Genomic DNA, 12,441 nt, shown 5'->3' on the forward strand with positions numbered 1-12,441 from the left:
TCATGTACTATACACTAATACATTCTGTAATGTTATATTTAACTTGGATTTAGGAGTGGCTATTTTCTTTCTGCTTGACTCATGCATTTAGATAGATCTAAAATCTATCTATATATATATCTAAGATTACAAGCTTCTGGCTGCTTGATGTTCATTGGTTTATTTAATTTGCACATATATATATATATATTTACCACTTGACTGCTGTTTGTATGTGAATTTCCTTAAGCCCGGAGAGTTACACTCTTTTGACCAGCTATATTATTTATAATTCATATATATATATACATATATTACACACACACACACACACACACATATATATATATATATATATATATATATATATTACATATACACACACACATATATTTATATTACACACACACACATATATATATATATATTATATATATATTACATATACACACACACACACACACACACACACACAGACAGCGGGCTACCTTCCTTTCAGCTCTCAGGCTGACTGCTCTGCTCCATGTCCACGGCCGCCCGCCCAGATGAAACGCTGAGGCAGTATAAACGGCTCCTTGGGGCGTCTGACTCAGCTGCTCTGCCCTGCACGCACAGCACGCAGCCTGGGTTCTGGTCCGACCAGTCACAGTCTCGCCAGATTTCATCTGCACGTGGCCTCTACTGGCTGCGGCGTTTAAGGACGCAGCCGCTATCACTGACACGCCGGCAACCCTCCCCTAACATGCTCATGGGACAGGCTTTTTTGTGTTCACCTCCCAGTCACCGCCCATCACTTTGCCGCCCCATTTCTGATACCATCTGTCCCGATCGCAACAGCGCCTTTGTGCGAACGCTTTGTAACGCATGCGTCGCACAGGTTTCCAGAACTTTTCGGTCATGCGTGGTTGCAAATAATTGCTAAACTATGTGAAAAGATGCAGACGCATGCACAGTACTTATAACATTGGCCAATCGCGTGAACATCGGCTTTGCATGCGATTTAAAATCGATTCGGATTTGACTCTGTTCTTTTCGCTAACTTTACGCAAGTTCGGATCTGAAAATGAGGCAAAATGTCATCTTTCATGGACCTCTTGGATCTCTCGTGGCGGAAAGATGTCAAATCCAAACTGCTCATCTCTAGTTACTGTTCTGCAGAGCATCTTACATTATGTTACCCGTGTACAGTCTCTGACACTGTTGCTGGCACCATATCACCCGCTTCCAGCAATGAAACATGAATTATTCTGTTTATTAATAAGACTCACTCACGATACCACTGAATAATGTATAATTTTAGGTGCAAAGCACAAAGTATTGGCCCTCCAGGGAAGGCAAGACGTTTGGGGACATAATAGTGACTCTGATATCAGAGAACGTCCTCCGTGATTGGGCGATCAGAGACTTCATGATGACAAATGTGAGTACGGGATTGTCTCATATTAGTAGCAGCTGATACTGAGTGGTTATCAGCCTGTATGGGATGAGAACTATGGTTGTTTAAAAGGGATTTCTATTGGTTATTACTGTATTATTGTTCCATGTCTTCCTCATTATCAGCAGTGTGGCCATGACCCCATTCCCACTGGGGCCAACACAAATTACCAACTGGGGCACTTTCCATTAGGGATGGACATCGGAAGCCGATGGCTAGCAATCATTGATGTTTCCATTTTGATGGAAGTACTTTTCTCATCGATTAGCGGGAATTTGATCATTGCCAGCCATCAGATGCAGCTTTCCGATGCCCATCCGATGGCTGGCTGTGAGGGAAGCAGAAACCACTGTCCCACATAGAAAGCAGTGGAAGAATAAATGCTGTGTTAGGGGACATTACAGTGTTAGAGGGAGCCTGGGGGGCAGCCCAGCAACTCGGAGAGTGCTGGGCACGCCCCTACAATGACGTGAACATGGGTGCCGTGAAGATCGGCCACCATTCCCAGATGCTATGTTCCCCTTTTTTCAAGTCCTTGACCCAGAAGAATCCTTGAGCGATATGCCTGCTGCTGCTGGGAGTGGATTTTCATCCCAGAAGGGGACCAGGAAGACTACTAGTAGTACTTTAAAAAACAATTGACTGTTAAACAATCATTGGCAAGGGGGAGCAAGTATGACAGCAGTCACCCAGTGTTAAGGCTCAGGTATGACGATAGGGTATAGTCCGGGAACAGCTGATAAGATTTAGAGTAGCGGAAGCCTGTGAGCCCGTAGGACGTGATGTGGCCTTCAGGCAGTGCAGCAGCCTTGAGGCCTGGAAGTGACTTGGCTGTCTGTGGCCTGTGGGCCAGTAAGATGAGATGCAGCCTTTGGGCCGGTAGCAGCCTCTGAGCTGAGTGGCAGCCTTGAGGACTGGGAAACCTTGGCTTGAAATATCAGTCTCTGGGCAGAGTTGCAGCTTTTGGGCTGTGTAGCAGCCTTGAGGGCTGATAGACTTGACAAGATGACGCTGAGATGCGCTTAGTGCCGCCGGGATGACACTAGCGATAGTACACAAGATTGCGTACACAGGATGCTGAGGTGCGCTTAGTGCCGCTGGAATGACACTAGCGGCAGTACACAAGTCTGTGTACACAGGACACTGAGGTGCGCTTAGTGCCGCCAGAATGACACTAGCGGCAGTACACAAAATCGCATACTCTGGTGTGCGACCTGTGCCGCCGGGTTGACACAAGCTGCTGGATGCTGGATTGCGCACTCTGGACACAGAGAGCAGGACTGCAGACCGTGCCGCCAAGATGACATGAGCGGCAGGTAGTACAAATGCGGACCGCGCCACCTAGATGACTGAATACAGGAACCCTCACTAGAACCAGAAACATGTGAAACGCTACCATTGGCATCGGAGCAGCGTTCACAGAAGAAGGTCATGGACGCAGGAGCCAATCCGGGCCGATCCCAGAATGATGGCCCAGCTTTCGCTTTGCACCGCATTAGCAGTGTGGCGGCTTGATAACTGACGCCATAACATCTATGCTGGTATTAGATGTGCGTCCAATATCCACCAATAATGCAGTGGGTTCTAGACAGACAGTTAATTGAGGTCCTGTGTTCCTGATACCAAATCCCATCAAGATTCGACTTCACTAGAAAAGAAATTAAAACCTTAATTAGTGGCCTCCAAAATGGCGTTGTACCCACTGTCCACTTAACCACGGATATGTGGACATGCTGAACAGAGCAAATGCAAGATTTAAGAGATAAGGATAAAGTCATACGTTGTGTCTTTCTTCCCAATGGACACAGATCTGAAGCGATGGAAAGAGCTGTTGGCACGTGATGCAGCGATGGCTTCTCCATTAGTTTCTCCAGCAAGTGCATCTGCCGAGAAAAAAGAAAACTTTGCCAAAAGACCCACTGGTGATGCAGATGAGTCAACACAAAACAAAAACTTTTTGGATGGATGCGCTGCAGGTGATGTAACAGGAAGGAGATTCTTAGATAGCTATGTTTCCTACCCTCACTTTACAAAGGGAACAGATGACATGAGAATTGTTGTCCAGATTTGGGTAGAAATAGTTCCACACATAAGAAGTGGATTTTTTTTGTCTTTTGCCAAGGCATGACAATAGCCTTTTCCTTATCAGAGGAGGTTAGGGATAGGCACCCACCCGGGGGACTTAGGTTTAGGCGGCAGGGAAGGGGGGAGTGGGGTTAGGCACTTGGGGGGGGAGGTTAGGCACCCCTAAGGGAGGGTTAGGGGGTAGATTAGGGTAGGAAATACTTACCTTGGGACGAACAGGATTTTCACTGCTGCCGGGATGCTGCTGTCAGGATTTGAAATCACACTGAGTCCCATGTAGAGATTGATAAGTTTTATCCGGTTTCTCCAGAAACATTCATGTAAGCCCTGTTTACTGATACAAAAGTTCAGCTTTTCCTTTTTATTGCCGTTCCTTTTTCATTTTATGTGAAAAAACGATTCTTTAATTTCAAATGAGTCCAATTCCCGGTAAGAGGCTGCTTTGACATGACCATAAATACAGCACAGGGACAGACGTGGCTGGAGCTGACCGAAGTGTTTTTCTCATGTACAACTCTACGTGGCCCTGTTGCGTGTCACATCAAAATTAAATCTAATCTTTTCATGTAGACCACAGGAAGAAAAATTGCAAAGGTCGTCTACAAGGCAATATTAGAAGCCCTTGGTTTAAAAAGACTATCGCCGCAAATTAAAAATTTCTCACGTGAGAAGCCGGGGCGGGTCGCTAGTATACAATATACAACAAATGCACCATGTTTGTGTCTGTAGATTTTTGGGACATAAAAGCCATCATTAGGTAATAAGGGACAAAGTAATTTATTAAGCTGTGCAGAGAAAACTGCAGGAATTGGCATGTCACAAGTTAGTAGGAAGATTTTTACATAAGTCATACTGAGGACATGTGCGCTGACCCTCGTTTTTTGGATCTGGCTTTTTTTTTTTTTTTTTTAAATAAGTTGATAAAAAGTTTTTAAAAACCATCTTAAATAATTACATTTTTGGAAACCAAAACCCGAAATTATGATTTAAAATCCGAATTCCGAACTGCAGGAAGATCAGAACCATGACTATGATTTATCCGGATCTCTTCAGGAGATCAGAACCATGACTCGGATCTGTCCGGATTCACGAAATTTGGGTGGATTTGGATTTCTGGAGTATCGAACTATTTATGATGGGCTCTCGAGGAATCATTTAGATCTAAACTTAAAAAAGTCCCTTTAGCATATGGATAAAGAGAAGTCTGCAGACAGATTTGCCTGCGCACTTCTGTTCCACGCCTTTATTTTGTGTTGCATGTATCTTAATATATGTACAATCTAACATCTGGCAAATTTATAGGTATAACAATCATAACCTTCATGTAAATTATACCTTGTCCTAAGCTAATGAACTTAAAGAGCCATGTAACTAAAACTAAGATGCATTCCAAAGAGCAGACACATACTGTAACCTGCATAACCTGGGTGTACTGCGTTAGCGCGTCACTGCCTCGGATACACCTTTCCAAGGCCAAAGTCTTTAGATGCGGGATAAGTGCAGCTCGTAATACAGATGCAGGTTGGTCACAATAGGCCCTCAATGTGCAGCACAATAATTTTTGTTTGGCTCCCATGTACCTAGTTGGCTCACATGTGCGCATTAAGGTATGTGCCTACTCTCTGCTTGGACAGACACCTGCACTCACTGTAAGAACACCTAGGTGTTCAGGAAGGTGATAAAGTCTGAATAGACTGAAAAGTCAAATCAACCAGGGGTACAGGAACCAGAGGCAGGGGAACAGGAAGCAGAGGCAGGGGCACAGGAACCAGAGGCAGGGTTAAACACACAGAACAAGGCTGAGTCTGGCTGTTACACCCTCTGCCCACTCTGCTGTATGTGAATGAGCCAGGGGCGGGGCTGGACTGCTGACAGCTGATCTTAGCCGGTGTCAAGTCTCTTAGACGGGCCATCCCAACGCGGTTGTTGCTGATGTCACAACCACATGACCGCTACGGCAGGCCCGGTCAGCTACAAGTGTTACTATCCACGTGGGCATAGAGGGGGAATATAAACCTGTGGCAAGTAAAGTGAGCTACCTAAAGTGAGCTACCGTGCCTGAAGCGTGGCGAGCGAACACTTTTGTCCCCCCATTCTAAACCTTGCCCCTCCTCCATTGGTCGCAGGTCATGTGGTTGTGACGTCAGAGTGCCTGTAAAGCATCTTCTTCTAGACCTAACCATCCCGGCACATGTTAGTTACACACTGACTGTCACAATGATGTGTTGAATTGAAATGTAAGCTGCGGGACTTGGAGCCTGTGGTGGCACCGCGACGCAGGGCTACTGGCTGACAGCCTAGTAGCTCTGTGCTGCAGACAGTGCAAACGTCAAAATAAAACTTCAGGCCCCCGGCTACCATGTCTGCCAGGAAATCGCTATCCTCGCCAATGATGGTAAAACCCTCGGCTATCGTCGGATGACCATTGATTGTTTCTAATCATCGATGGTAGATGGCCATCCCTACTTTCCTACCATTAATGCAATAGTAGATTGGTAATTAACTGTGCGGGACCACACGGTGGCGACTTTCATTGTGCATTTAGTAAATGTAGCACTATGTGTAATGCTTATACCTAATGCCACTTGTTTCCCTAATTAAGGTTAAGAAAAATGAAAGTCGCCAAGTACAGCAATTCCATTTTATGGCATGGACTGAGAATGGGGTCCTGAATGAGCGAGTTGTCCTGATTCAGTTTGTAAACCTGGTCCTACAGCATAGAAAAGAGAATTCTCCTTCATCTCCTACTCTGGTGCATTGCAGGTAGGTATCTTTGGTCTGCTCCAATAATCACATAGGGCTTAAAGCTTCCGATCAAGACTTGTGGCCTATTTATCAAGCAATTCTGCCCTTAAAATATATACATGGAATCTGCTGTCTAGTAAGTAACAATGCAGGAAAAGGTGTAAACTAAATCTAGGACTAAGGGGTCTATTTAAAAAACAAAGTTTAAAGCGGCACGAAAAGGCAAAGCAAAAAGCAGCGTTTCTTTAATCACTAATATATATATATATATATATATATATATATATATATATATATATACATATATATATATATATATATATATATATGTGTGTTATAGGACAGCTCTTGCAGTAAAAGGCTGTCCCAGAGAGGCCATTTCAAACATGTTTTGCATTTAAATGCTCTGCGCATGTGGTGATCCACGTCAGATCGACGCTGATCAGCAAAGCCGGGCAGGGGGAGCAGAAAAAGAAGACACACAATACCAATTAGAGATGGTGCTGTGTTTCTCAGAAAAGATGAAGGAAGCTTCTTTTACATAAATACCATTCCAACACAGTCCCCCGTTATATATAATGGGGGCTGCGGGACTGTGATAGGAGAAATGAAATGTAACTAAATACAGAGAAAACTAAAGTATGGCTTTCTCAGGGCTAATATGCTGGATAAAAGCCTCAGTTTGGTTAACTAAATAAACCCCTAAATATTGTGTTATTACATCTAAAGCCTTAGGGCCTGATTCAGAGCCGGACGCAATTAGCGCTCGCTCGTCCAGAAAATAGGGGTGGCTATTCAAATCAACCGTTCGCTCTTTGCGGTCTGTTCACTCCTCTAGGTCTGAACGAGCGAACCAAACTTGCGGTAGTTTTTTAAAAAAATACGCCCCCTGGCCGCTCGCATCCTACGTCATGTCCACTATTTATTAGATTAATCGAGTACATCGACCAGCGTATGAACTGCTCGCTATTCTTGGGGTTGGTTTTTCCTACCACAATCTTGCGAGCAGTTCTGACTATAAAATAACCCAGTGACGTGGTCAATGACACTGCTGTATTAATTATGCACACCCATAAAACGCCCGTTTTGACCTTTAAGCACGCCTGCGTTCGGATCTCCACTCCCCGTTTTCAAGCACCTTCCCCTGTTACCACCCACATACGCCTCTTTCTGTCACTCAAATTATCAGGCATTCGCTATTTTGCGAGCACATGAATTTCGACCGCACTGACTGGTTCGCGCATGCGTATAATGATCCGTACGCATGCGCAGTTGGGCAAACATCGCTCGGAGCGAACGAGCGGCCGCTTACGAGCGGCTCTGAATCAGGCCCTTAATTGTCTATTCTAATACTGTGTATATTGCAGGGTTGGGGCTGGGAGATCTGGAATATTCATCGCTCTTGATCGCATTATTAACCAGTTGGAAGATGATAACACTGTGGATGTGTATGGAACAGTCCATAACCTGCACTTACATCGCCCCTCAATGGTGCAGTCAGAGGTACGTCTCAGCAACTCCACTGTGAATTATCAGAATAAGGGGTCATTTTACGAAACTATATTTGGAGTAAAACCTCCAAAAAAGGACATTTTGGAGGCAGTCACAAAAGCAATCACCATAGCGGTCTATGGGGCCAGCAATAATGGGCAATTTACCAAACTCCGAAGTGCTTAGCACGTGTACTGGCAAGAAACGCTTGATAAATGCCATTTTACATGATTTCTTTTTTACGTAATATGACGTAATATGCTGTGATAAGAGAAAACAAATAGCCCCTAATTCTAATCAATAAAATAGGTTACAGATATATTTAGAATTTTATATTGTAATTTACCAAACAGCACTAGAAATATAGAATGTAAATCACCCGGTCATTTAGGGTTACACAGTATAAGGGACAATGGGCTGATTCAGGGCTGGACGCTATAGCTGCCACAGCTGCCACTTGTTTTCAGCTGAGTATGTGTGGAGATACGCTAATGGACCAGCCCACCGGAGCCATCGCAGCTGTCCGCAACTGTATACATATACGCAGCGTCGGACGCAGATCAGGCAAACATCGACTCCTTGAGTGAGTCTGATGTCACTTAGAATGGCCGCCGTAACTGAGACGCCGGAGCCATGTCAACTGCGTAAGGGATCGCAGATGTGGGACGTGACAAGTCCCCGAAACGGTTGAGACACGCCTACGTTTATAGCCAACACTCCCCTTTGCATTCCCCAAACGCTCCCTGCCTGTCAGTCACACAGTGAATAAAGAATCGCAGCTTGAAACTATGGTAATGTACCTCGACACATGCGCAGTGCGAGTCAGAAGTATGCGCAGCGGGAAAATAATCGCTCCATTTCCGAAAACATTGCCATTGCGTACAATGCTGATTGAGGACCAATGTCTTAGTATAAGACCACAAGTCTTTTGGGTATTTAAGTCACACTACAAGGCTTACGTTAGGCAGAAGAATTGGTAATGAGCAGCTAAAACAGACAATATCTGGCAAAGTGGTGGGAACTACTGGTTATTACAACAGTAAAATAAAAGTACATTATCAGAGACGGTACTTTAAGCATCTGGGTAATTTATTATGAGGAGATAACGCCTGCAGTCCCTCTGCTATCAGCTATAGAAGCAGTCCCCATACATAGCTATGCTATCAGCTATAGAAGCAGTCCCCATACATAGCTATGCTATCAGCCATAGAAGCAGTCCCCATACATAGCTATGCTATCAGCCATAGAAGCAGTCCCCATACATAGCTATGCTATCAGCCATAGAAGCAATCCCCATACATAGCTATGCTATCAGCCATAAAAGCAGTCCCCATACATAGCCATGCTATCAGCCATAAAAGCAGTCCCCATACATAGCTATGCTATCAGCTATAGAAGCAGTCCCCATACATAGCTATGCTATCAGCCATAGAAGCAGTCCCCATACATAGCTATGCTATCAGCTATAGAAGCAGTCCCCATACATAGCTATGCTATCAGCCATAGAAGCAGTCCCCATACATAGCTATGCTATCAGCCATAGAAGCAGTCCCCATACATAGCTATGCTATCAGCCATAGAAGCAATCCCCATACATAGCTATGCTATCAGCCATAGAAGCAGTCCCCATACATAGCTATGCTATCAGCCATAGAAGCAGTCCCCATACATAGCTATGCTATCAGCCATAGAAGCAGTCCCCATACATAGCTATGCTATCAGCTATAGAAGCAGTCCCCATACATAGCTACTGTATGCTATCAGCTATAGAAGCAGTCCCCATACATAGCTATGCTATCAGCCATAAAAGCAGTCCCCATACATAGCTGTGTCTATGGGCCCTGAGATGATGGGCAATTTACCGAACACTTTATTACTAAATTATCTCCCAAAAACTAATTCCTGGCCCTGCCTTGCCCCCAGTTACTTCCCACTACACTGCTCAGTTATCTTCCCTACACTGATTTCTTCCTTCATCCCTATCACATCAGTAGTCCTCTCTTGGCTAAAACCAGATTAGCAAAAGGGCAGATGGGACTTCACATTCAGCCCTCCACAAAAAAATAGGCCTATCATCATGACAGCATGATGATTACCAGCCACAGTTGCCCATAAAGTATTACAATGGTACTTCTATTTTCCGCACAAAATAATGCAATGTTTGTACGTATTTAGGAAGATATTGGGGCGGTTATTGCACTCCACGCCCTCATAACATTGGTCACATCCACACAGCACTGGTCACACCCACACGTCACTGGTCACATCTACTCTACTTCTAACAATAGGCCCTTAATCTATTTCATCCCCAGGCCCTTAATCCAGCTCTGCCCTTGTCCACATAACGCTCCTTCTGCACAGTCGCTTTCCACCACCAACACCCTTATCTCCTCCATGCTGCTGCACCGCACCTCGGACTTTGCAAAGATCTCCCTAGATACTATTTCAGGTAATTTATTTGTACACAATCATCTCGACCTTTACCCAGTGAGTTTAGTTTGATCAATAGAGTGCTATCAGTTTGCTCAAGAATAAGAGGAGAGTTGGAGAAGCAGCAGCCACAGCTTGGAGGGGTCTGAAGAGATCCCTCTGACCTTTGCATAGGCGCTGAAATGCACACGGGGGGGGGGGGTGCGGCTCTGCCAAGAGACTGCACATTACACTCCTATTCATGCTGTGTAGCCTGTTTCTAGAATGCACCAGCCCTCTGCTCAACTCTGGTGCCGCCTACTCCTCCCTGGTGGTCCCGCCATCCTCTTCCAACCTGGTGGCGGCCTCCGGCTCTACCTCCACCCAGCAACAGGTTGGAGCACCAAAGTTAAATTATAATTTGTCCCCCCCCTCAAATCATAAAAATGATCTGAAGCCCCACTATGCAATGTACGAGAAATGGCGACTTGTCCTGCAGATAACGCATCTGCTTATGGCATTAGCTAAAGTATACCTACAGTTTTTGGAATGTGATATATAGAAAAAAATCCTACATACAACGCTATTGTGAGATCTTGGGACGGTGGTGCACTAGCAGGTTGCATTCGTGCAGGAGATTTGTGATAACTCCTGCATTGGCCTGTTGATACTGTATATGGGAACGAACTTATAGTTGAGAAAAAAATGCAAAAACTCTTGTCTACAGAGTGTGGGGCACCTTAATATGTATATATGGATAAATTACTCTGTATTTAAAATTTCCATGTGAGAATTACAGTACAATATCTATCTATACATTCGTAAGTGTCAAATTATGTAATAAGATCCCCAATTTTTGTACTAGAATGGGCATGGAGATGCTCTCAGAGGAGATGGTACAGTACTGTGATGTGTATACTGTCATTAATTAAAATTAAATAACATACTATGGGGTCTATTTACTAAGCAGTGTTAGGAGACAGAGTGAAAAGTGATAAGGTGCCAGCCAATCAGCTCCTAACTGTCAATTTTCAAACACAGCCTGTGAGATGGCAGTTAGGAGCTGATTGGCTGGTACCTTATCACTTTTCACTCTGTCTCCTAACACTGCTTAGTAAATAGACCCCTATGAGAGAAATGTCTGTGGTAGCTTACAGGATGCTGCAATAAGTATTGATGCAATAAGATAGACTGTAACCAGATCTCCTGTGACAGGTAAAGGTAACAGGAGAAATCTTCTCTGCCTCTCTTCTATCTGACCAGCCAGCAGGTAACACTTCCCGGCTAACCCTCTCTCTCACCCTAGGCCCAGTATATATTCCTCCACCAGTGCACGTTAGATATCGTAAGGGGACGAACTGAAGCAAAGAGCGGTCAGGATAACAAGTCAGACAAAGAAGAGAGGATATATGAAGATCTCCCCATCACTCCTCCCTCCGAGTCACCATTACAGAATGAAGAGTCTGTCTATGACCTGTGTCTAAATTGATATGTACATTATTGAAATTAAGTCATTGGGTGACTTCCAAAAGAGCGGTGAAATTATATATTTTTTTAATACATACATACATACATACATAGCGTTCCCGCTTGGCTGTTTTAGCGGGGCGCGGCGCCCTGCCCTCCTTCTGGAAGGCAAAAAGCACCCTGCCCTCCAGGAGGAGGGCAAAAAGCGCCCTGCCCTCACAGCCTGCGGGAGCCGTTCTCACCCGCGGGACGCAGTGTCCCGCGGGTGGAGAAACATGCGGTGACCCGGTCACCGCCGGAGAATAGATGTCGGGCGCATGCGCCCGGCATCTATTCTCCCTTTCTACAGAGCTCGGGGGCTGCCCGGCATGTCCATAAGCGCCGGGCACGCCCCCAAGTATGACGAAAAGGGGTCGCGTCTTATAGACACGCCCCCTTTTCATGACCACGCCCCATTTTCAGGCACGCGCGCCGAAGCTAGAGGGAACACTACATACATACATACATACAGTATATGATGAGTCTCCCATATCCAAATATTCCGAAATATAAAATATTTTGAATTATGGATTTTTTTTTACCATGACTGAGATAGTGACACCTTTGCTTTTTGATGGTTCAATGTACACAAACTTTGTTTAAGGCGCAAAATTATTAAAAATGGTATAAAATTACCTTCAGGTGTATATATGAAACATAAATGAATTTCATGTATGTACACAAACTTTGTTTGAGCCACAAAATTATTGAAAATATTGTATAGAATGACCTGCAGGCTGTGTGTATAAGGTGTATATAATGACCTGCAGGCTGTGTGTATAAGGTGTATA

General features: G+C 44.7%; 1 protein-coding gene across 1 annotated transcript in view; it reads left to right on the plus strand.

Moving 5' to 3' along the window:
- Window positions 1–11,718, plus strand: part of LOC148539144 (receptor-type tyrosine-protein phosphatase eta-like) — a 40,418-nt gene extending 28,700 nt beyond the window's left edge. Inside the window, exons 12-15 of the mRNA XM_088451796.1 lie at window positions 1,280–1,399; window positions 6,102–6,262; window positions 7,612–7,747; window positions 11,451–11,718. Of these exons, the coding sequence (XP_088307922.1) occupies window positions 1,280–1,399; window positions 6,102–6,262; window positions 7,612–7,747; window positions 11,451–11,633 (600 nt within the window). The 3' untranslated portion in view covers window positions 11,634–11,718. The remainder of the gene's footprint in view (window positions 1–1,279; window positions 1,400–6,101; window positions 6,263–7,611; window positions 7,748–11,450) is intronic.
- Window positions 11,719–12,441: the final 723 nt, after the last annotated feature.

The sequence above is a fragment of the Taudactylus pleione genome, unplaced genomic scaffold (genome assembly GCF_031769625.1).
Source record: "Taudactylus pleione unplaced genomic scaffold, aTauple2 ptg000027l, whole genome shotgun sequence".
Lineage (NCBI taxonomy): Eukaryota > Metazoa > Chordata > Amphibia > Anura > Myobatrachidae > Taudactylus > Taudactylus pleione.